Source organism: Podarcis filfolensis, assembly GCF_964270895.1.
Source record: "Podarcis filfolensis genome assembly, chromosome: 3".
NCBI classification, from domain to species: Eukaryota; Metazoa; Chordata; class Lepidosauria; order Squamata; family Lacertidae; genus Podarcis; species Podarcis filfolensis.
Genome location: NC_139606.1, coordinates 74,564,068 through 74,589,631, shown reverse-complemented (window position 1 = coordinate 74,589,631; position 25,564 = coordinate 74,564,068). Strand labels below are relative to the sequence as shown.

Sequence of the window (25,564 nt, the reverse complement as noted above, 5' to 3'; positions counted from 1 at the left end):
AACTACAGTTCTCATGATTCTCTGGGGGAAGCCAAGTGGTATGATACTGCTTTAAATTCCTTTTTTGTGAACTGCTTTGAGGTTTCGTTTTTGTTTTATAAAATCAGCTGTGAATAATTTTTATGAAAAAATAATAAAAGTAAACGTACAATGCAGATGAAGCCCATATCAAAATGTCAGAACCATGTCAAGGAGGAAGAGGCAAGGACATCAAAACAATAAAGGCAATGAAACTGGTTTATGTCAGGTGCCTTTAATTAAGAAGTAATTTTATACAAAATGTGACCAAGTATTTTGAATACGAACTTCAATAAAAACATATCTAAGAAAGGGAGAAGCATCCGATTTAGCCATCAAAGCACAGGGAGTGTAAAGGTTTCTGCAGTAGACATTTGCTGGCTGGTTGCACTGAGTACAATCTATCAACATCTTCTGAGTTAGCCTCACTGTAGGGAATAGGCTGTGTACAAACACTTTAGAGGAAGTAAACCCTAAGTGTCTAAGATGAAAGAGTCCAAAACAAGAGAACAGAAGAAGAAAATAACACAGATCCTACCCGTGCATTGTCAGTGCATCAAAGCAGAGATTTTAAAAAGATGCTTCTCTAGGCCTTAGGGCATTCTCTTTCATGGGCCAAAAAAATATGGAAAGTGACATTACTTGTCTGTTAAACTGAAAATATCTGCTTCTTGAAGTTGTCAACACAGAGAAGAGGACCTGAACTAAAAAAAAGTCACACTTCACATTATTCAGCTTTTATAAGATTGCAAATATTCCCTTTCAAATGCCAAAATGTGAATCAGAAATGCCTTCATGCATGTAGAACTTGTGCTCAATCATAGCGTTTTGTTGCTTTTTAAATACCAAATGTTTTTTCTAATTTTTCTAATTTAAAAAACCACTCTGAATTTATTTTACAAATATTAAAGTGACTCAAAAAACTTGTAAACGTAGCCATAAACAGATCGCTCACAAACTGTTACCAGAACTTCAAGAGGCTTTCTTCTGCTAAAATCTCTTCAGCCTCTTGCCATTTTGAACTGTCAGTATCCCAAGTTGAATAACTAGCAGTGTCCGGAAGCTGCTTGTTACTCAAGAGTCAATTCACATGGAACATGGCAGCACAGAGACGCAGCATGACATGCTGCTACGGTAAACACCGTGTGATGGAGAGATGCATCACCCAAGATGTCACAGGGACCCACAAATTATCCTGAACTCTGGAGTGTGCATCTGAGTGTTTAGAGATGCACATATTTAACCTGCCTACATCGCTGTTTTACCACAAACACCCATGTGAGAGAGAATGGGGACACAGAAGCAGCATTTCCTTTAGTGTTCCCCCATATTTTCTTATTTTCCATAGCAACACAGATGGACGTGTCTTTGGAACAAAGACTTAGAAGAAGTCTCTTCATTTGGTTTGATTTGGTTGCAATCTATGTTTCCTGCAGAGTACACTGAGAGAACAGGAGATTGGATGTACAGAAAGTGGACTGAAGTAGAGCTTATGTAGATGAAGAGGAATTTTCAGGTTTTAGTTTATACACTAGTGTGAGGTCAAGCAAACAGAAATCTCAAGGTTGCGATAAGCTACCCGGAGGAGGCTACTAGCAAGTGCTGTTACAAAAAGCACTGAAAATAAAGAGAGGATGTGAGGTTTGCTTTTTTTTTTTGTCCTACAGAAGTAGTCCGATGCAAACTTTGTGGCATCTCCTCGAGGCATCCAAGAGCTGGCACAAAGAACCACTGCCTTGGGTCAGTACTCCAGAAATTCAGTTATTGGATTTTTAAATCGCAAGAATTTAAAATCAGAACGTCAGTCACCTTTGGCTTTGGATTGGACAGATCACTAGTTGTGCGTAAAGGGAAATTAAGGCTCGAAGGTGATAGGTATAGCATTGAAGCAAAATGGAAAACCACAACGCATTGTCTGGCGGCAGTTCTACTAACACATGTACATTTTAAACAGCTGACAACAATGAGGCCTGGTCTACATATGCAGCAGAAAGAAGGAGGTGCTAGAATCCTGAGGTGGTGGATTGGACTGTATAATTTCAAGCTATAGTGGAGGGGTGTCATTTTTGAATGACCAACCCATCATATAAATAGCTCTCTGCAAGTTTTAAAAAAAGCAACTAACAAAAGCATCAGGGTGTGTGGGTGTGACATGTTGGGAATTCTAGCCTCACTAAGGGATGCAGCACCAGAAATTAGTCAAGATACCTTCAAGAGAAGCATATTCCTACTACTACTACTACTACCATTATTATTATTATTACTGAAACAATTTTTAAAAAAATCCTCTCGGATAAGGTGGCTGGATTCAAGAGGACAGAATGCCAACACCTTTAACCACCTTGTCATACAAGGTACACCTGATGAAATCCCCTCTTCTACGCAACTAATAAAGGATGTAGGACCCCTGTCCTCTTTTGAATTTGACCACCCTACAAGTTTCAAACATGGTGGATTACTGTAGAGTTTTCTTTTGCGGGAGGGGCAGGGAAGAGGCAACTGACACTCCTACAGATTGGTGTGCAATGCCACTCTTAAGAGGAATGCAAAGAGGTCTCAAGATAATCGGTTGTTTTGCAAGGTTGTATTCACCCAAAATATTCTTACTGAGTTATTTTTCAAAGATAAAAGAAAAGAGAAGCTTCACTGAAATGTATTTGTGGGGTTTTGTCTTTTCTCTTGCCATGTCCCTCTCCGCATTGGCTTTGCATTTAGGCAAATTATTTCCCCAAGTATAGCTAAGGTGCTGGTTTGAACAGCCTCCCTTGTCAAAGCTTTTCCATTTCAAAAATATTTCATACCACACTACCAATATCAGCATTAGAAATAAGTTGGTCAAACTAAACATGCCTATACAAAAATAAAGTGTAAAAATCTGTAGCCTTAATTTTCTGTGTAGTTTATTTGAAACAGATAAGATTAATTTTGGTTTTTGAGCTTTGTGCTTCAGCAGAACCTAGGCCTACGGTGTTTTGCCGCTGCACCATCTCCACATAAATTGCTTTCTTTAAGTCATGTTGCAGCCCATAAGGTGTAGTTTAATTTGTATATGAAATGAAAATAGGTGCCTCTGTTGGGTGGCTTCAACTTCTCTCTCTCTCTCTCTAGGTCAGATCCCTCCACCTTGTCCTTAAAACACATAACACTAATTAGGAAATGTATCCTGTCCCATCTCCAATATAACAATTCACCCTAGAGAATCATAAAGAAAAAAAACCATACTTCTAACACTGGACAATTTCAAAATACAAATATCCATATGGTTTTACAAAAAAGTGTAAATACAAAGGCAACATTTAAAACAGTTGGAAAAAATATTAGTTTGAAAGATCAAATAGAAGCCAATACCAATAAAATAAAATAAAGTAGACTGGAAGAGAGATGTTCCTTTTCTCTTCCTCCAAAACTGAGCTGAAGCTATTTTAGTCCTTTACCAGTTGTCTAGAAAATCAAATCCGGTCTTCAAGATAACGTTATTTGCATTGCTCTGCAGAGACACAAAAATTAGACAAAGTGAATACTTAAATCATTGAAACTAAATTAACCCTAATCAATAACATACACATATATACAATAGAAGGTGCTTCCTGGCACAGGTTTAATATTGCAAGCAGGTTGTTGGGAAACAGATCCTCCCCCCACCCCCACCCCGTTTTTTGATTTCCCCCAGAAAGGATAAATTTAGATTAAATTGGGGTAACTGGCATTTTAATAGCATTATATAGACACTGTAAAACAAGAACAAAAACCCAAACCCCATAAAAGCACCCAAAATTACATGTGAGCATCAGAGTCCCCCATCACCGCAAGTAGTGCTATGGAATTCGAAATTCGCATCAAAAATCTTACAGGGCTGGATTTGGGGGAGGAAAATATCAATCTCTGGTTGCGTGTATGCATGCTAGCAGAAAAACCTAACCTCAAAACCAGGCGCTGGGAACATTAGGCCTACCAGATGCTGCTGAACTGCAACTCCCATCATCCTTGGCCACTGGCTATGCATGCTGGGTCTCCTGGGAGTTGTAGTTTAGCCATCTGAAGGGTCAAAGGTTCCGCTCCTCTGCTCTAAACCAAGTCATGCAGGGACTCATACAGGATTTCAGGCGATTCAAATGGCAAATGTCGCTACTATATATACAGTTGTACCTTGGAAGTCGAACGGAATTCATTCTGGAAATCTGTTCGACTTCCAAGACGTTCAAAAACCAAATCGTGGCTCCTGCAGCCAATCAGAAGCTGCGGAAGCCGCATCAGATGTTTGGCTTCTGAAAGAACGTTAAAAAAAACAGAACAGTCACTTCTGGGTTTCGATCGTTTGGGAGCCAAAACATCTGAGTTCCAGGGCGTTCGACAAGCAAGGTATGACTGTATATTAAAAACATATTGAAAATGCATTAGCATTTATGTTGGAGCTGGATTCAATTGGCGGGGGGGGGGGGACAAGCTTAGTGTTTAGAATTGTATGAATTGCTAATCTTCTTGAGCAACATTTGCAGAAGGGTGGACTTTTGTTTTGCAAAGCACTCAAATAGACAAAGCAAGGGATTAAAGACCAGCTTTTACCTGCACTTCTGAAAGGAAACCACTATCAGCCTCCTCACTTTTGGTCCCAGTTGATGAGAGTTTTTCCATTGGCTCAGGACAAACATCAGGAGGACTCGGCTGGCCAGGTTGAGGTTTTTCCCATTCTATTGAAGTTGCAGCAAGAACGGGGGTGGTCAATTTTTCAGGTTTGCTAGCACTAGGCTTCTCTGCTTTGGTTGCCTCTTTTGGACCAGATTCTTGCCTGTAGTAAGGCTGGAGGGTCTTCTCTCCTTTCTCCATGGACTTGATCTGGCTTGGGGTCAGAGAACAGAACTCAGACTGTTCTCCGTCACACTTTGAGCGCTCAGCATTGATCTTCCAGAATGACGACTCCTCCTCTTTCCTAGCTGGCAGAAGCCCCTCTGAGTTAGGCGTTTTAGCACCTTGCGCGGGCTTGGGGGCTGGGGGCCCTGGAGCGGTTTTGGTGGTCTGCTTTGGCTCGCTCTGCAATGCCACTGCACTTGGCTCTTGTATGGACAGAGAAGCAATGCTGAACTCCATCTGACTCTGTTGGGGATTAGAAAGAATTAATGTCAACTCTCTTTGCATGAGAAAACGCACGCAGTGGAGAAGTTTATGGAGGGGTGGTGGTGGCTGTTTTAGAGGTTTTGAGCGAGGATCTGGCAGACTGTGCCACAGCTACCTGGTACAGTGGTACCACGGGTTACAGACGCTTCAGGTTACAGACTCTGCTAACCCAGAAATATTACTTTGGGTTAAGAACTTTGCTTCAGGATGAGAACAGAAATCAAGCAGCAGCAGCGGCAGCAGCGGGAGGCCCCATTAGCTAAAGTGGTACCTCAGGTTAAGAACGGACCTCTGGAACGAATTAAGTTCTTAACCCGAGGTACCACTGTACTTACTGCCTGCTGCAGGTAAGCTGTGGGCAGAATCTGGGATGGGCACACAATTTTGACGGTTAGCACAAACACAGCCTAGGTTTTGTGCCAAGTAAAGGGGGATTCTGCAACCTCTAGAAACTGTGCAAATAAGACAGATTTGCAATGCACTTGCTTATAAGATGCAATCCATTATGCCAAACGAAGAGCCAAGCAGCTGTTAGGGATGGGATACCAGATACTACAGATTTAGCTTCCTCTGACGAATGGTCCACAATTATCTAAGAAGTACACAGCATTAAAGGAAGTATCACAAAGGGGCATGAAACAAACAAACAAAAACACACCACACATAACAGAGAAAACATTTTTGGATGGTAATCAATTTCACTTCTACGCAAGGTTGGCCATGCGCATTACTACGCAATTCAGGTTTCAAATCTAGTCTGAACATCAGGACACTCTCCATCATGCTTGAATTGACTGGCTCCACAATTGCTCAAACCCTACTTGAGAACATGCAGGAACAAACAGATATAGCTTAAAGTATAGGGTGACTGACGTGTGATTCCTGAGATGCTGTAGTACTACAATGCCCATCATCCCTGGCCACTCGCCATACTGGTTGGAATGATGAGTGTTGGAGCCCAACAACATCTGGAGGACCATGATAGTCATCCCCAGTTTAAAGTAACTTGAGAAAACTTGTGCCAGTGGCTTGCAACATTAGAGGCCAAATGATGTGTTTTCTTGGCAAAGAGGCAATTCAAGCCCCGCTTTTGCTCGGCTAATGGGGAAATTCTAAGATGGCCTTCAAGGAAGAATGAGAGGAGGCAGGAGAGGAGACACACCCATTCCAACTCCACTTTTACTCCAACCAGGCTCACTTTTGCTTTTGGAGTCTAGGTTTACCTGATGGAGAACGCTGGACCTTTTCGCTGCCCATCATCTTATCCCTTGCAAAGCCAGCTTCCTATCCCACCAGCATTATTATGTTTCACTAATGTTCCTTCATAGTACGTAACAGCTCGATCAGTTTTCAGGCCTTTAATGTAAGAAATAGGAGTTGGGTCTTTAGTGTGGTGGCACCGACCCTTTGGAACTTCCTCCCAGAGTTCCATTTCTATTGTCTTTCTGACCCCTATTGAATTATTTTTATTTCATTTATTGAATTTGTATGCCACCTTTTGTATACCACCGTAGATCTCAGGGCGGTTCACAACATAGAATAGGGAACCAGGCAGAGGGCCTTCTCAGCAGTGGCGCCCGCCCTGTGGAATGCCCACCCATCAGATGTCAGGGAAATAAACAACTATCTGACTTTTAGAAGACATCTGAAGGCCTGTTTAGGGAAGTTTTTAATGTTCAATGTTTTGTCGTGTTTTTAATATTCTGTTGGGAGCCACCCAGAGTGGCTGGGAAGACCCAGCCAGATGGGTGGGGTATAAGAAGTGTTGCTGTTGTTATTTAGACCTTCCTTCTTCAGGAAGCCTCTTCAGTGGGTATCTTGATCTCATACCAGATTAGAAATTGTTTTTCTCGTTGATGTTCTTACTCTGAAATCACTTTGAGATATTTTATGGGAAGCGATTCATAAACAGAGACCAAAGAAAGAAAGAAAGAAAACTAAAAAGTGAAACAAAGCATACAGAGAGGGAGAAGGAGTGGGTGAGTTAGTTCCCTGGTAGAATGAGTTTCAACAGCTTCCAGATATTCCAAACTGAAAGCACACAAACCACATGTCCTGTTTCTGGCCATGTGCTCAAGCAGCAGAAGGTAATGTATGGCTTGGGTGATGAAGTTTCCGGCCTGGCAAGATTTTTTCCCCACTAGAATAACTGGCCAGCAGGAGCACTTCCATGCAGTGGCAGTCTGGGGTTCTGCACACTATGGGGTAGGGAAGCTCTGGCAGACCAAAAGCTTTATATTGCTGAGTTCTGAAATTACAAAATTCAAGGTCACGGTTCTGGTCTTCTTCAAAATAATCTGCCTAAACACTGATTTCATCCACAACTTTATCCCTTCCTCTCATGTTTCCCTCTCATATTTCTGGCCTATTCCCAAGGCAGCTGATTTAGATCCGCAGTCCAAAACAGCCAGAGGGCACCAAGTTGGCAATGGGTGACTCAGTGCAAATGGAAAGGCACAATGGGCTTCAGTTGCCACTGCTGGCAATGAAGAATTGCCAATATTTTTAAAGCTCTGTCCCCAAGGCAATTCAGGTTCTGTGGACAGAGGGGAGAACAACAGGATCTGACTAACTGACCTCTTGGTCTTGCACTTCATTGTACATTAATGAAAGGTTTATTCCAGTATTGTCTATCTACAACCATTTATTACTGTATTCATTTATTTAAGGCATTTATGTACCACTTAATCATTATTTACTGATTTTATAATTATTTTTATACCACCTTTTAATAAAACTCTCAGGGTATTTTACACCTGCTAAATCTAACGTGGGATTGGGCAACCTGTGGCATGCCAGATGTTGCTGGGACCAACTCCCACTGGATCCAGCCAGCACAGCCACTGGCCAGGAATGATGGGAGTTGTAGTCCAGCAACATGGAGTGCCACAGAGTCTGCTTTTTTGTTCTAATGGCTAGAAAGGAGGCTGTGGAGGCTGTGCCAGGGTTCTCAAGAGAGGTTTCTGTGGCCAGCTTCTTTCGCCCTCACTGCAAAATGGTGGCAAATGCCCTAGGCAACCAGGCGCGTGTTGAATTATAAGGCTGGCTCCCCATCAAACTGAATGAAAACTGGATCTCTGCTAACCAGCTCTCAACTATGCACTAAAAACAGAGAAGGCCACAAGAATTCACAGAGTTATTTTTATAGCTTATTCACTGGTTGGGAATGTGCAGTATTTCGTTAAGCAGATAGCGCGCACAGCCAAAACAAGCTGTTTGGCTTGGCAACCTCAAAATAGAAAGAGGAAAAAACCCACCGGCAAATACTGAAACAAAGCCTGTAGGACAAGAGCTTACCACACCCACTCAAAACTCCTTTAAACACAACCTGTAGTATTTCAAGAAACAAAATTGATGAGACGGAAGAGAGGAACCTAAAGTTGGCTGACTGACAAGAGTACGCCTGCAGTGCAATCATATATGTGTCTACTTCGAAGTAAGCTTAACAGAGTTCAGTGGGACCTACTCCAAGTAGCTGTGTCTAGGATTGCGGCCTAAGTCTCAGCTGATTGGACAACCACTAAAGTATGAGGATTTCCTGCAAAGAACACAACACCCTGCACCTTAGAACTTCAACAAAACCAAGATTACAATGCATCACTGAAACGGTACACAAAATAGCCTCTGACCTGCTGCTAGCTCCATACAGTCTCACCTTGGAAGTCGAACGGAATGCGTTCCGGAAGTCCGTTCGACTTCCAAAACATTCGGAAACCAAAGTGTGGCTTCCGATTGGCTGCAGGAAGCTCCTGCAGCCTATCGGAAGCCCTGTCGGACGTTCGGCTTCCAAAAATAGTTCTCAAACCGGAACAGTCACTTCCAGTTTTGCAGTGTTTGGGAGCCAAAATGTTTGAGAACTAAGCTGTCTGAAAACCAAGGTACGACTGTATTTCATTACATTTATTATTATAATTTTATGTCACCTTTTCCCCAGGAGCTCAAGGTGACAGACATGGCCCTGTCCCCTGCCTGTTATCCTTATAGAACAATTCTGTGAGGTAGGTTAACCTGAAAGACTGTGACTGGCTCAAGATCACTCACTGATCTTGATGATCGAGTGGGGACTTGACCTCTGTTCTCCCAGTTCTTAGTACAGCACTTTAACCACTACACCACAATGGCTCTCAAATAGTTGCCGCAACAATGAAGAACCCCTTCGTCAATCACTTCAGGCATTTATATGCAGGCCACTCAGGGAACTTAAGACCATCAGACAGTTTGAGCCACCGACTCAAACTACAAATAAGATGATACTGCAGCTCCTTAGGCTGTTTGCCTTCAGATCCAGAAATTTAACTGGGCGTTGGGAGTCTCCCCCGTCCCATGCTGTCTCCTTGTGTGAATGTGAGCACAGCGGATAAGCACTGAGGTGATACTAGGATGGAGATGTGCAGCTATTGATGCTCTTTCATGTGAATCTAAGGGTCGTTTCTGCCAGGCTGAGACTGCCTCCCTGCCTCCACATGCTGTGAACTGGTCTAATGTTTGCCACACAGACTGGATACCACTGCCTGCGTGGCTTGTTGCCATATCGAGGCAAGTTGCTGCCAGGAAAAACGGGCAATAGTATTGGGGATGCTAAGTCGCTTTGCACATGTGGGAATTCAAACAGATTCCAAAAAGATTCCGAACCGATTCCAGAGAAAAGCCTGCATCCCACAGAGAAATGGTAACTTGAAAGAAGGAAGAGATTTAAATACACTGGTGCTCTTTACCAAATCAAATCATTCATCCATCTAACCCAGGAGAGTGCGCTCTGACTGGCAGCAGCTCTCAGGCAGAGTTTTAAGTCGATTTCCCGGTCCTGCTACTTAACTGGAAGTGGCAGCAACTGAATCCTGAAGCCTCATTCCAAGCACATGCTCTACCACAGAGCTATGGGCCCGAATTACAGCCAAAACCAATGTTTCCATTTCACCCCCACAGTGTCATTCATCTTTTTTAGAAACCTCTAGTCTACACCAATCTACCCAAACTGTGGGACGTTGCTGCTCGTATTTTTGAACACGCATAACCACAGCTAACAACCAGGTAGGCCAAGCATTATGTTTTGAAAGCAGGAGTGACAAAAACATATTTGCAGTAAAAGGAGCAAAGAAATAAATTAAAAATTCCAACATTTCTCAAAACAAAGAAACGGCTCTATCTTTGGCCAGCTCTCTTTTGAACGTGTTGATTTAGTAACATGATCAATCTCCCAAAATATGGACAGCTGTAGGAAATTGTGGCTTTGGGGTCATGACTTGCTGCAGCCCAAGCCCTGCTGTGTTAGAACTACACAGCTGGCATGCTCTGGAGGACCCAGGCTGGTATGAAGGGGGAAAGCGGTTCAGGAGATCCTCCCCGCTCACTGCTTTTCTGCTCCTGGCTGCACTCTCCAAGGCTGCTTCTCGAGGGAGGGGGGGGGAGTATGAAACTGCTTATAATGTGAAGCTTGGCTCCAAAACTGGAGATCTTTTGTGCCATCATCTTCCCCCAAGCAAAATGGATTCAATTCAAGCAGGGAGCTCGGGGGAGGCCATTCTCTGTGGAATTTCTGGTACCTTCCATTATGTAGTCTCCACTGTATACAGAAAATATATTTTAGGATCTAACCTATTCTCTTGATTGTGATTTGGTTTAACTGTGAAGGGCAGGTAAGAAATCTAAGAAATAATATTGATAAGCTGGAACCAAGATGATCAAGGGACTGGAAACCAAGTCTTATGAGGAACGCTTGAAGGAGCTGTGTATGTTTAGCCTGTGTTTGTTTATGTTTAGTTTCAGTTATCTAAAGGGCTTCCAGATGGAGGATGGAGCAAGCTTGTTTTCTCCTGCTCTGGAGGGTAGGACTCAAACCAATGGAATCAAGTTACAAGAAAGGAGATTCTGACTAAACGTCAGGAAGAACTTTCTGACAGCAAGAGCTGTTCGACAGTGGAACCGACTCCCATGGACTCTCCCTCTTTAGAAGTTTTTAAGCAGAGGTTAGATGGCCACCTGTCATGGATGCTTTGGTTGAGATTCCTCATGGTCCCTTCCAACTCTACAATTATATAAAAATAAAAACAGTAACTGCATCAGCCACAGAGCTACATATATATATCACTGCTTATAAAAGGCAAAGGGAGGGAATGAAACAAAAATGGAATAGGACATACTGGCGCTCCTTACGCCTGCTCCTACACTATGCATTCTGTAGAAACGTCAAAAAAGAACTCTTGGTGTATAAATGGAAAGTACCACCTAAAAAGCTAAGAAAGGTAGAGCAGAACTTTTCACACTCAGTGGCTTTTCGGGGTCCTCCATCCGCCCCCACCACTACAACTACAACAGTGGTATATAACAAATGTTCAAAGGTGGGCTGGCAGATTGCAACCTGGAGAATATGCATGCCGGGTTCAAATGCCCTGGTTTGATGGAGCAAAACAAGGCAGGCATGGCCTTCTTCACCCTTTGCTTTCCCATGCCTTGTGACCACCCATCCACACCCTTCCGGTGGCGATCTGCTCTTGCAAAGTGCAGAACAGGACTAACAGGTGATTTGGGGAGAATTGTGGCCACCTCTTTCCAGCTATATCAGGCAATTTTAAGCAATTACATTCTGCTGGTGGCAACCTGGAAACAACATGGGGAAGCTCAAACAGGTGATCTTTTCACTCAAGGTGTAAGTTGCTTTGAGAACTAAACCCAGGGTGGCACTCAAATAAATTTTAGTCAGAAATTAATGGACCTAACGTAGTTATGTTCATGAATTTCAGTGGGTCTACTCTGCATAAAACTCAGCTGAATGCCACCCCCACTGAAGTCAGTTCCTTTTCATAAAGGCTATTTATTCCCTGGCATTCCAGCTACCTGCTGTCAACATCATATTTATAAAGTGACACCAGAAATTTATTCCATTTGGTTAGTGGGGGAAGCTTCATAGGAAGGACAGCAAAAAGGAGTCTACAACTAGAGCTATATTATTTTTCCATTTTAAAGAATCCCATTAAAGGGACCTTTAAACAAGACGAATTCTATCCTCCCACATCTTCAACATTATGCAGTCATTTTCCAGGTCAGTCTTTCCACGGAATAACAATATACTTGCCATTTAGATGCTGCTTCCTGAATGCCCAAAGCTCTCCACATTTATTCTCTCAGTGATCCTTATAGCCCGGTAAAGTGCAGCAAGTATTACTGTGACCGCTGAGCAGAGGGAGGGAGAGGCTTGCCCAACGTACAATTCAAACCAGGGACCCTGCTTGTTCACAACTTGCCAGCTTACCCACTATGCTGCACCAGTTTAAGTTGCGAGCAGGTTGCCTGTTATGCCAAACACATTTTTTCTTAAACCATAGCTGAACTACCATATTTTTCGCTCTATAGGATTCACCGGACGATAAGACGCACCTAGTTTGGGGGGGAGGAAACAAGAAGAAAAAAATTCTGAACCCCAGAAGCCAGAACAGCAAGAGGGATCTGGCTTCTGGGATAGCCTCTTGATGTTCTGGCTTCGGGGACAGCCTGTGAAGCCTCCAAACGGCAGCAGGGTGCCTTCAGCCCGCTGCCTTGCGGAGGCTTTGCGCAGCTAACCCCAAGCTAGAACAGCGAGAAGGAGCGCTGCGCAGCACTCCATCTCCCAGTTCTGGCTTTGGGCTTAGCCGCGCAGCCTGCATTCGCTCCATAAGACGCACACACATTTCCCTTACTTTTTAGAAGGGAAAAGGTGTGTCCTATAGAGCGAAAAAGACGGTACTTACATTTCAAAGAGCACATTCTAGGACAGGCTTCCTCAACCTCGGCCTCCAGATGTTTTGAGACTATAATTCCCATCATCCTTTACCACTGGTCCTGCTAACTAGGGATCATGGGAGTTGTAGGCCAAAACATCTGGAGAACCTAGGCTGAGGAAGTCTGTTCTAAGAGCTATAACTAGTCACACTGAACACAATGGCATCCAGTTTTGAGAGCTAGACACTGTAGATAACAGCTTTAGAGAGTGTTAGACTTTGCCCTTTGAGATCTGGGATCAAATCTTTGCCTGAGCATGAAATTCCTCGGCCTTGGGCTGGTTAGCCCCCCACCTAATCTACCCTGCATGGTTCTTGTGAGGATAAAGCAGGGGATTATGTTTACTTCAGCGGGTCTAACTCTGACTTGGTTGGCTGCAATGCAGTATTATTAAGAAATCAATAGCCATTTTTGTATAGCGTTGCAAGAAGTGATATCCATTGAGCTCACACAATATTAAATGGCCTGCACATTAACTGCAAGGAAAAAAAACTACTCTTCTTTTAAACTACCATTAGCATGGTATAACCCTAACCATGGAGTGTCAATTAGGCTTAGTAAAACTTCCAAGGTGAACCAACATGAGAATAACATAAGTTAGCGAAATTACCTTGGTTTCCCAGGAGAAAGGAGCAGAGTGTTCATCTTGCCAGGTGATATCCTGGAACACAATGGAAGAATAATTATGCACAAGTAAGCATGTAGACTTTTAAATGCCAAAGAGATGACATTTTATAGTAGACCTTAATAATATGTAATACAGTTGAAGGATTTTACAAAATGTCTGCTTTAATCAGCTAACAGATAGAGAAAGACAAGAAGTAAAATAAGAGGCACTCTCTTGATGAAAAGTCTGAACGGGACGGGCTCTTACTTTGTATGCTGATTTGTAGAATAAATCCACAACATCACATGCTCAAATATCTGAATGTGCTTTTATGACAGAATATTCACTTTGCTCTAAAGTGGAGATCTAAAGAGACACTTGCTGATTCATCTTACATCAAAAAAACTTTATACACTCAAAGAATTGTGGGATTTGAAATTGTGGAAGGATGTTGATGCAGCCGGCATTCCATGTTTACTGCCTCAGATGCTCCCTTCCAAACTGACTCGATTATTAAGAAGCAAATATTATTCCCCTTGCTTTTAGCCTCTCTATGCAGAGAGCCCATCTGGGTTATTTCTGGCTCACATGTCACCCTTTCATGTGAACTCAAAATAAAAAGCTGGAAGCCAGTTTGAACTTCTGCTGCTGATATACAAAACAGAACAGAATTCTTCTCTAGCTCAACTGCACTGACAGGAAATGTTATTTTGGCCTGGATCTAGCATACTCTCTCTATTGCATTAGCTTATTGAAGTCTTTTGACTGTTACACACAGCACTACAGTGTATGTCTGTGAGAATGTGTACAACTGCTGAATAAGGGCAGCTATCCACAGGAGAGACAGCGTTTTGGAGCCCCATTTTTGCATTGTAGTGTATTACGTTTCAAAACAGGATGGGGAAATTATTATGTTTGGTTTTAAAAAATGTTGTCCCCCATCCCCAAGTTGTATGTGTTGGGCAAAAGTAGTTTCTCTTCACACGAACAAAGGGGTAGGCTTCTGCCATGTGTTCATGTGTGTGTTTTGTATTGGACTTTCATACTGGAAAAAAATAATATTTATGTTTGAGAGTAACCAAACTTCTGCGTAGACCTGCCCACATTTGGGAATTCTAACCAGAGGTGATCTTTATTCTGGATTAGAACACTTTTGTGCTGACTTCACCATCATGGGCTCAGACCCTATGCCCTGACAGAACATAGCCTTCGAAAGATTATTTAGGTTTTGGGAAAAGGAATGCCAACGTTATGGGGCAGCCACGGGGAACACCTCTCCGCACCTTTGTACACTCACGATAATATTAAAAATTGTATTCCTGGCTATTTTAGAGGTCATGCTTAGACACAGATGTAGTCTCTTGGGTTGGGTATGCTAGCTCCATGAGATTTATTTATTTGTTGGAAATGCGTTGAGATCTAACACGGCACACAAATGATTAGCAGAATAAGAGAAAGGGGAATATATAAATGTTTTGATTAATGTTCCAGCACAGCTTAGAGCAAGTCTCTTGGGAGGAGTATAAGCCATCAAAATTGAATCCCTTTCCCCACCTCCCCCGCCCGTGCTCAAGAAATGGAGCACTTTCTCTAAAGAGATGCCAAGGATTTAGGCTTTCGTTCACCCGGCAGCGCATTTAAGGAGCTGGAGTCTTTGTTGGCCTCTGCTTATCTGAATTCATGACAAAAATGCCATCCACAAACAAGAATTCGGTCACAGAGCTAACCTCAGCCGCCAGCTGCAAAGCATCAAATGCAGAAAAGTATGCAACTAACAGAGACTTCTTCCAAGCAGCTTGTTTTGAAAAAGACACTGGAATTCTAAGATGCGAGAGACAGTGGTATCGTTCGTTCCCGATAGCGAATGACATAAGCAGGGATCTGACCATTTATCAGCGCTGAAGAGCCAAATGACTGCTCTGTTATCCAAGTCAGCACAAAAGATTACTCTGTTGGCAACTGAGGCTGTGCGCACACGCCAGTTTACTCGGCATCCAGTGCACCCCTGCCACTGGTTTTGGAAGGAGTCTACGCGTTACTTTAGCCACAATCCATATCCATCCTGTTGTTTCTTACGAAATCTTGCATTTTGAAACGTTCCCCCCACCCTCAAACCAGCTTCAATCTGAATTAAGAAAAAGAACAACTAAGCTGTGCTTTAAGCCAGCAATTTGCTCATGGCCTATAAATGCCTTACAGCAGCAGTTCATAACATAATAAAGGACAAATTTAATAAATAAGAAGGAGCATTTTTAAAAATAATATTGAGAAAATGTGAAAGAAAATACCACAAAGGAGTCTGGAGAGCAGAAGCCAAGGGTTCTTCTGCCTCTTCTTTTTCAAAAACGCAATTTATTCCAAAATTTACTTTCCTGGTACTCAGTTGGCTGTTACACACACAGGTTTCACTACAAACACTGGAGGGAGTGGGAGGCTGTGGCTATCATCATGTGTGATTATGAAAGTCCCTGCTTGCCAAAGGAACCTTGAATGGGAAACGGCAAGTAAGTGTTGCATTATTACAACTTTTCAGCACATAAGCTCGTTTTGCCACATGGATGAGCCTAGACTCATAGACTTGTAGAGTTGGAAGGGACCAACTGAGAAGAGTTGGAAGGGACCAACTGAGCTATCCCAGAATATAAGCCTTAACACTCCATTACCTAGCCTTCACTGCTCTTTTTGAGTACCGTATTTATCGCCCTATAGGACGCACTTTTTCCCCTCCAAAAATGAAGGGGAAATGTGTGTGCGTCCCATGGGGCGAATGCAGGCTTTCGCTGAAGCCTGGAGAGCGAGAGGGGTCAGTGCGCACTGACCCCTCTCGCTCTCCAGGCTTCAGGAAGCTCTCCGCTAGCTGTGGGAGACCGGCGGGAAGTCGCGCCGGTCTCCCAAGGCTTCCGGAGAGCTGCCTGCATCCCGAAGCCCGGGGTGCGCTGAGAAGCGTGCCCCAGGCAGTTCTCCACAAGCCGTGGGAGACCGGCGCGACTTCCTGTCGGGCCCCCTAGGCTTGCGGATAGCAGCCTATTCTGGGGGCTGGGGTCGGGGGAAGCTCGGGCTTCCCCCGCCCCAGCCCCGCGCCTGGGGGGGAAATATTTTTTTTTCTTTATTCCCCCCCCCAAAAAAAAACTAGGTGCGCCCTATGGGCCGGTGCGCCCTATGGGGTGAAAAATACGGTAAGTACTTCCCTGTTGACCACATGGGCAGGATTTTTGGCCCCTGTGCAGACCGCAGACTGCTAAATGCATTTCAAGTAACTGTACTTGCTACCTGTTTGAAAGCAGTACAGTGGTAGCTCTGGTTATGAATGCTTCGGGTTACGAACTCTGCTAACCCGGACGTAGCTGCTCCTGGTTGAGAACTTTGCTCCAGGATGCGAACAGAAATCGTGTGCGAGCGGGAGGCCCCATTAGCGAAAGTGCACCTCAGGATAAGAACGGTTTCAGCTTAAAAATGGACTTCTGTAACGAATTAAGTTCATAACCAGAGGTACCACTGTATCTAGAATATGAAAGCTTTCTCCATCTTATGAAAACAAATAGTTAACAATAACAGACCCAGCAAAGACAAGTTAGCAATATGATGTGCGGAAGGTGGTGTATTTCTGTTGATAGTTAAGAACAGGCATAGCCAATGTTGTGCTGTTGACAGAGTGGCGGACTATAACTCCCATCAGTCCCAGCCTGATATAAAGCATCTGGGCAAAATACCAAAACAACATAACCATCCTAGAACAATATACAAACACACACAAATCTTCAAGCTGGTGTAGATTGAAACATTCACCACAGAGAGTTTCTGACCTATACCCACCTAATCTAGCAGAACTCACAGCATGAACTAAGGCCATCACATAATGGAATGTCCTCATCCATTTTTTTCAGAGGATGGCTTCCAAAGTAATCTTATTTCAATCCAGTTCCCCCTACTTGGAAATGGCATTCCTCTTATTTAATTCAACCTACAGAAACTCAAATGTAAGAATATATTAAACTGGTAATAATAAGCTCTGTGGAAACAGAAAATTGCTGGTTTTCTGCCTCCACATAGATCCCCAGGGCAACCCAAATGTATTTTTCTACACTGTGTTCCAACTGAGGATCACAAAGAGCTCATTGAACATTTAAGAGTACCACAAATGGATTTGCCACATATGGTCAGGGGTGTTTGTGCACCTTAGCTGTACAAGCTTGAGATGTGCTATCATGTTCTCCCACCTTACAACATTTAGGACTTCTTAGTTTAGAAAAAAAATGTATCTTTTCCCCACTGAAAGTCCAACCAGATGATCATTTCTGTTGTCCTTCTCCAGCTCTACAATCTCTTCTCTCTAAACAAAAAAGCAAAAAAAAAGCCCAACTGTCCGAGACGTAGCCTTAAACATGAATTATTTAAAACGGAAAAAACAACTTCTCCTCAGTTCTTCATATCATGGAAGGCGGGGGAATTACTTGTTCCATATTGGTTTTGACTTTCAGCTAAGTAACAGAAAATATTCTAGATTTCTTTTAAGCATCATTTTTAGATACCCTCAATTTTTATCTATATACTTCAAACAGCACTTGGGGGGCACGGGGACAAGCAACAAGACCAATTTGGAGTTAATTCAAGCTCCACTCACTTTAAATCACATGTGGTTACAAGATGCAGATTAGTTTGCCATGCGGCTGGAGAATTGGAAAAATAGTTCTGACGGTGGTTGCCTGACAGAATTAAGAGTTACGAAAACAAAGTCATAATGATGCTGTGCAGCATGCAGATAATCAAGAAGCCCAGTGGATTAAATGTGTATGCCTGTGATGTATTCAAAATATACTTTTAAGCAGGGGCTGGACAATAGCCCTGCTGTCTTGCAAGCAAGATGCGCTCGAGTCATTCCTCCCAGTGTTGGAGGAGTAAATAATCTCCTCCGCAGCTCCAAACAAGGGTGGGAGCCTGTAATTTGTGCTAGCTCCTTGGATGCAAGCAGAGTACCAAACCCAACCTCTGCCTCCCCTCCCCCCCCGCTGCTCCCCACCAAAGGCCAGTCTCTTCTGCCTCCAAGCTGGAGAGGGTGGGCTGAGGTTCACTGGCTTCTTTCTGTACCTGCTAGGTTGCTAGAACTTCAACCACTGTGTGGATGCAGAGAAAGCCAGCACATTTTAACCATGCTTCACAAGCTCTAAGCTGGAAGAGAATGGCCGGGGCCCACTGGAGTGCAGGAAACCGCCCAAGAGGGACCACTGGTCCATCTTGCTCAGAATTATCGACTGCACTGACCGGCAGTGGCTCCCAATGGCTTCAGACAGGAGCGTCTCCCAATCCTACTTGCAGAAGCGGGGGACTGAATCTGAGATCTTCCACAATGGTGCTATGACTCTCTCCCTATAAAGGACAGAGAGAGCTGCTTTATACTAGTCAGGACACTGGTGCACTCAGTATTGCCTACACTGACTGGCAGCAGCTCTTTGGGGTTACAGACAGTGGTCTCTCCCAGCCCTACATGTCTCCCCACCATCACTACCAATTCCTAGTTGCATTATATGCCAGCGCTTTAAGGGAGGAGAAATTTATCAGCTTGCTCCCAAGTACAGAGGTACCTTGGTTCCCAAACACCGAAAACCCAGTGTGTGTGTTCCGGTTTTCGAACGTTTTCCAGAAGCCGAACATCCGATGCAGCTGTTGGCTATTGTTTCCAGTGTGGCTGCACCAATCAGAAGCTGGTTTTTGAACATTTTGGAAGTCAAATGGACTTCAGGAACGGATTAAGTTTGGAGCTTTTGTTTTTGCTATTTATTTTGCGTTTTTGTTTTTGAGGCTTTTTGCGTTACTTTCTTGGGGAAAGCATAGCTTTACTTCTAAAGGTAAACGGGATTTCCGTGCACTCTGGTTTCTGTCACGGTGTCCCACTGCGCCAGAAGCGGTTTAGTCCTGCTGGCCACACGACCCGTAAAGCTGTCTGTGGACAAATGCCAGCTCCCTCGGCCTGAAAGCGAGATGAGCGCCGCAACCCCAAAGTCGCCTTTGACTGGACTTAACCATCCAGGGGTCCTTTACCTTTTTTATTATTATTACTAATAGTACTATTAAGCATCTGCTCCATTTTCCAGCTGCTTTGCCACGTGTATCAACCACCAAGAGATTAGCAAAACCTAAAAACAGTTATAATTAGGACCATTAAATTTTATTTTTCCACACTCTTGTTTTTCCTGGCTCAACAGCAGCAGTGGAAAACCTGATTTAATCTCTTTAGAAGGTGTCTTAAAAACATCAACTCTTGGAATAGCCACAGTTATTATACCACCAGACTTCCCTCAAAATACGTGGAACGGCTTGCCAGATTCCGTGCGTTGAATGTAAACATTTCCTCAGCTCTAATTCTTATTTTAGCAGTAACTTCCTACTGCCTTTTGCTAAACTTATTAGCTGTTAGTAAAGACACACACACACCCTTCTAAAATAAGATAGGTCATTTTTATGAATGAACTTTTAGGACTGGCCTACTAAAGTATTTCCATTGGTTCCTTTGCATTCCTTCCATTGTTTCCTGGTTATAATGTTTGTTTTCTCTTCAGTATTTCACCTAATTGAAAACCGCTGGCTTAGTTTATCTGCCACTCAACAACCATAAGAAGATAGCCAATTCTCTAACAGCTAATCATGAGACTGTTTTGATGGACCATTATTTGTAGATCTTTTTCTCCAACATCCAAACATATCTACATAAAGAACACCCTACTGAGAAGGCAGTTACTTTCAGACTGTGATTTGGGAAGCCATAAGATTACTTGGAATCTCAGGGGCTCTTCAAGTGATGAGGCCAATGCCAGTGGACAAGTTTCTGTGAAAAGGTATCTTGCTCACGGCAGCCATGGGAGAGCACTGGGACTTTTAGGTCACACTAGGACTTGCCGATCAGAAGGTCGGCGGTTCGAATCCCCACGACGGGGTGAGCTCCCGTTGCTCGGTCCCTGCTCCTGCCAACCTAGCAGTTCGAAAGCACCTCAAAGTGCAAGTAGATAAATAGATACCGCTCCGGCGGGAAGGTAAACGGCGTTTCCATGCGCTGCTCTGGTTCGCCAGAAGCAGCTTAGTCAGGCTGGCCACATGACCCGGAAGCTGTACGCCGGCTCCCTCGGCCAATAAAGCGAGATTAGCGCCACAACCCCAGAGTCGGTCACGACTGGACCTAATGGTCAGGGGTCCCTTTACCTTTACAGCAGCACGCAAGACCCCAAAAGGTGACCAATTCCCCACACAGAGTGGAAAATCCTACAGCAGACCGTCAGGATTTTTCAAAGTTAATGAACAATTTCCTGACATCTTAAAACCCTTGAACCAGGGGTATGGTACACTGAGGAATTTCTGTGAGATTACCCTGCTACCCCAGTATTGATTTAGGAATACTTGAATAAAGTCCATGCTAGTGTGTGTGTGTGTGTGTGTGTGTGTGTGCGCGCGCGCTTGTTTGGGCTATATGTGTCCTGCATCTCTTGTACATATTTTATACAAAAAAATACAATTATAATCATTTATTATTTATTTGCCGCCCATACGGCTGGGTCACCCCAGCCACTCTGAGCGACTTCCAACAAATTAAAACACACTGAAGAGGGGAGAGTGTCGGAATAACTTTCCACCCAAGGAAAAGTGTCATGGAGTTAATATTTTTTCCTATCCTATATATATCTGTACACTGCCTTGTTATTGTTTAATGAGCCGGGGCTTTTATAAATATAAATAAAATAGCTTGACCCTGACTATTCAAGACCACTGTTGTTTAATGACTTTCTGACATCAGTGTTAGGGCTATACAAAGCAGTACATCTCATCTTGACTATTCAGTCCCAATCCAGATTTACACAGGTAAAAACCACTGAGGACCAAAGGAAGTAAAATAGTAATCCTGCATTGAAAATCTAATACCTCAGAATATATTTACTGTGGACAGTCAGTCATGTTAGCTTATTGCAGTCCAAAAAATGGAAAAGAAAAGATAAAGAGTTCTGTGGCACCGTGAAAAGCAATGTAAATACTCTCTGTCTGCAAAAACATTAAATAAAGAGTGTGGGTTACAAATGCACATGGATGGAAGTACGGCAGGGAAAGGTGGCAAAACTGGCAACAGGCCAATACTTATGGCTATTATTATTGTTATTATTATTAATTTATACCCCGCCTTTACACTCAAGGCAGCTTCCAAGTGGCTTGAGATAGTGACACAAGCACAAGTGAAACTAAGGCTTTCCACTCAACAATCGCCACGTTTTTCTTCTTGCTTTTATTATGCATTTTGTGTTTTTGGTCTTGTATTTCCATGTCGTGAACCGCCCCGAGATCTACGGATTAGGGACAATATACAAATTTCATAAATGCAAAAACAATCCCTCTTTTCAATAATGGCAAACGTCTGGTTGAAAACAGCATCTTGAAATGAGGTCAAATTCTCCAAAAGACCCCAAACAAATGGCTGGATCCTCAAAGCCTTTGTTTTTCAAAAAGCAACCATGATAAGGAAAGGTTGAAGGTGCTGTGCATACTTAGCCCTGGAGGATAGATAATTAAGAGACAACACGATAGGCATCTACAAATATTTTAAGGGTTGTGACATTGATGATGGGGCACATTTATTCTATGTCACTCTAGAAGGTAGATCTCAAATAAAGATAAGGAACAACTTCCAGAAAGTATGAGCTGTCTGACACTTAGACAGAACACCTGGGGAGGTGGTTGACTCCCCAATATTTTTTCTGCCAGGGTGGGTTCTGTAGGAATTGCGTTACTATACTGACAAAGTGTGCTTACTTTAATGTATTTTTCAAATCAGGCAAAGCCCTATTTATTCTCACAAGCTTTTTAAATGGCTAAGTTATTTGGTGTTGTCGTTTCATCATCCGGTTGTATTATGTGTGGCTTGGTATGATTTATTTTATTCTAGTTTTAGGTTTCCTTTCTGTCAGTTACATTGTTTCTGTACTGCACTACTTTACTGAATTGTATTTTTTAAATCAATGTATGATTTTAAGTGGCGTTTTTAAACAAGTATGTACCGTACACCATCCAGAGAATTGAGTGTATTGGGTGACTACTATTAAAGAACCAACAGACATGTTTATATTTTTATTTGAAACTTCTATTGAGCTGTGTTTGGCTCTCCTGACACAAGTTAGGTTTGCCGCCTAATGTTTTGGTTTTTCCCTCCATCTCTACAAACAGGCAAATTTTAAACATGGTGTAAATACACCTACCACCTTCTCAGCCCAGTTCATGTCTCTTACATTGGTCTTGCCTATGCCTCTGAAAGTTCAGGCCAAAGTTAACTAGTCCAAATCAGCATTTTTTTAAAAGCTACCGTTAAAACAGTGGCAGCCTAGACAATGCTACTTTGAGAAAATATTGTCCATGCTTGAACATATGCAAGTTTGCCTTCGCCTGCTCAGGATGAGGTAGCAACCATGAAGAACAAATGACACCCTGTTTCACTACTGCTTCCAATGTTCTCATTATGACCTCATGAACTGCCTTTGTACAGTGATGTAATGGCATGTTGCACAAATGATTGACTGGTTTCGTTTATTTATGTGCTGCCTTCCCACAGTCAGCAGTGCCCAAAGCGGCTTACAACAAGCACCCACTTGAACCAAAATACAAAACAGGTTAGGGGGAGCATTGTGGCACAGTGGGTCAGTGCATCTGGCTGTTAACGAGAAGGTTGATGGTTTGAGCCCACCCAAGGGCAGCTGTGGGCAGGATCCCGACCCTCAGGGTCTGTTCCAACTCTATAATTCTAACTGGACAAAAATAAAACAATTCAGCGTACATGGAATGAATTCACTATTATGAAAAAAATAATCTAGACCCAAATACAAAGCAGAAAAAGTCAACAGTAGATGAAGTTCTTGGTGCTGGTCTCATCAGCAGCCCAGTTTCAATATAGTTCAGAGGGGAAGAGGTCTTCTCACTAGGTTAGGTGATTTGCAGCCTCTCCCCAGCCCCCTGGACTTTCCAGCTGCTGGTGCTGGTCTTACTGCTATTAGTTTTGACAGCTGCGGCTGTGATGCATGAGAAAAGAGACTCTGCAGCCAAAAGTAAAAGCACATCACCTACACCACTGACAATAAAACGAACAGTTCCATTGCTAAGTACTTTCCAACAATAAAAAGCAGCAGCAATAACAAAAATACTAGATGAGTTGGTCACTTGTTACATAAGGTCTCCAAGTAACTTAAAGCATATAGCTAACATTATAATAATACACTTTTGCACACGCAATTCTTTTTGAAAAAACACAACTCCAAATAACAGCAGCAGAAAGCTTAACAACAAAAGCCGCACCAGTTTTAAGTGGTTAAAAGAACAACACTCTTCAGTTACCCCACTCATCAGCTACTGAAAATGCAGCAGTTTAATTTCTGCTGTAAAAGCCACCCTGTTAAGTTGAAGAAGAAACCACTGTAATGTCTTACGTTGGAATCCTAAGCACCCCTTTCATCAGAGTCAATCCGACTGAACGCAGTAGTATTTACTTCCAAGTAAGCATGCCTAGGATTACACTCTAGCACTATGTACACATTACTGGGTTTTTCTCAATTCAGATCGAAGCTAGTCTTGGAGGGAAATGCATCAAAACGTGGTATTTCCTAAGAAACAACAGGATAAAGAATTGTGGCTTATATCGATTCTGTGTGTGTGTGTTTGTTTTTTTACACTGCTTCCCAAACCAGCAGTGGGAGTTTGCTTGATGCAGAGTAAATGGCAGTGTGAGCACAGCCTAGGTCGGAGCACTGGGAACCTTCGGTCATCCAGGTGTTGTTAAACTCCATTCCCATCAGACCAACCAGCACAGCCAACAGTTCAAAATGCTGCGAGTTCAGACTTCAGAAACATCTGGAGCGCCAAAAGCTCCACAGCCCTAGGCAGAAGTCCTTTAGTACTTGGACAGCATGAGATACCCAACCCGCAAGCCTGCCAAGGAGTGATACATGCTTCTCTGCCATGTCACTGCAAATCTCAGACTTGGGGGATCTGGCTATGCTCAGTAAGGAGTGGAATCTGCACTCTGTACATGTCTAAATGAAATCTCTCCCTGCAACACATGTTCCACTAGCACCGAAAACTACTTCTAGAGAGGAATTCTTCAAACCCCTGCCTTGAATAAACAAATATGCTTTTTTAAAAGGAAAAAAATCCATCCTCTGCTTTATATTCTTTCCCCTGCAAATCTCTTTTCCCCAGAGGCTACGCTCCCTCGACACCATCGCAAGGGGGCGTAACACTGGACGCCAAGCAGATAGATCCCCGCAGCGCAGGCCCGGATCCGACAACAAACCGTGCTCCTGAGCGTGTGCAGAGAGTCCTTTCGCTCGGGGCAGGATCTCACCTCGTCGCCGAAGTGCACCACCTTCTGGCCGGTGTTGAGGCGCAGGTTCGGGTAGCAGACCGGCGGCGGGGGTCCCCGGGCGACCCCTCGGTGCGCCGCGTAGCGGGCCTGGATGTGGGGTTCCACCAGCGTCTGGTCGATGATCTCGTCCTGCTGGCGGGGCGGCAGGCGCTCCCACTCGGGCCCGTAGCGCTCGCGGATGCGCTCCTTCTCCGCCATGATCTTGCGCGCCATGGGGTTGAGCGACGAGAAGTAGCTGAAGCGCTTGCGCTCCCGCTCATCCAGCGGCCGGTTGCCGTTCAGGGCCGCCGTGCGGGAAGCGGCGATCGCCGCCGCCATCGAAGCCATCGCCGCCGCCCCCCGGGGCCCTGGCGCGCGCTCGGACGCCGGCGTGGAGCGCAGCCGAGCCGGGAGCACAAAACAAGTCGGTCGTCCGCCGCCGCCGCGCCCTCCTTCTCCTCGGCTCCGCGCACAGCTCCGCTTTCCGCCTCCCGGAAGCCTTTGGCTCCGCCCCTGCTCTTAGGACCGCCTCCCGGGCGTCCTCCCCTTAAAAACAAACACACAAAAGACACACACACACACACAAGCACACGAGCCCGGGACGAGGCATCGATGCTGCTGCCAACGCGGGGCGCGTGGGTGTTGTGCCGCGTAAAGAGCCAGGAACCCTTTCCAAAGCAGCGCGCTTTGCCATTCACAGCACAAAATTACGC

At 43.9% G+C, this 25,564-nt stretch overlaps 1 protein-coding gene across 1 annotated transcript; it reads right to left on the bottom strand.

The window, feature by feature from the left end:
* Window positions 1-237: 237 nt before the first annotated feature.
* On the bottom strand, window positions 238-25,549 carry LOC310759161 (uncharacterized protein C1orf198). Its single transcript, XM_083606093.1, has 4 exons — window positions 24,852-25,549; window positions 13,496-13,546; window positions 4,582-5,109; window positions 238-3,505 (listed from the first exon to the last, which is right to left on the bottom strand). Exons 1-4 carry the CDS (start codon window positions 25,197-25,199, stop codon window positions 3,449-3,451), a joined length of 984 nt encoding a protein of 327 aa, XP_083462219.1. The 5' UTR covers window positions 25,200-25,549; the 3' UTR covers window positions 238-3,448.
* Window positions 25,550-25,564: the final 15 nt, after the last annotated feature.

Coding starts and splice junctions, on each gene's coding strand:
- LOC310759161 (XM_083606093.1), bottom strand. CDS start 25,199: ATGGCTTCGATGGCGGCGGCGATCGCCGCTTCCCGCACGGCGGCCCTG. Junction 5,110..13,495: donor CTTTCTCCTGGGAAACCAAG/GTAATTTCGCTA, acceptor AATCCCCAACAG/AGTCAGATGGAGTTCAGCAT. Junction 3,506..4,581: donor GTTTCCTTTCAGAAGTGCAG/GTAAAAGCTGGT, acceptor GTGTCTCTGCAG/AGCAATGCAAATAACGTTAT.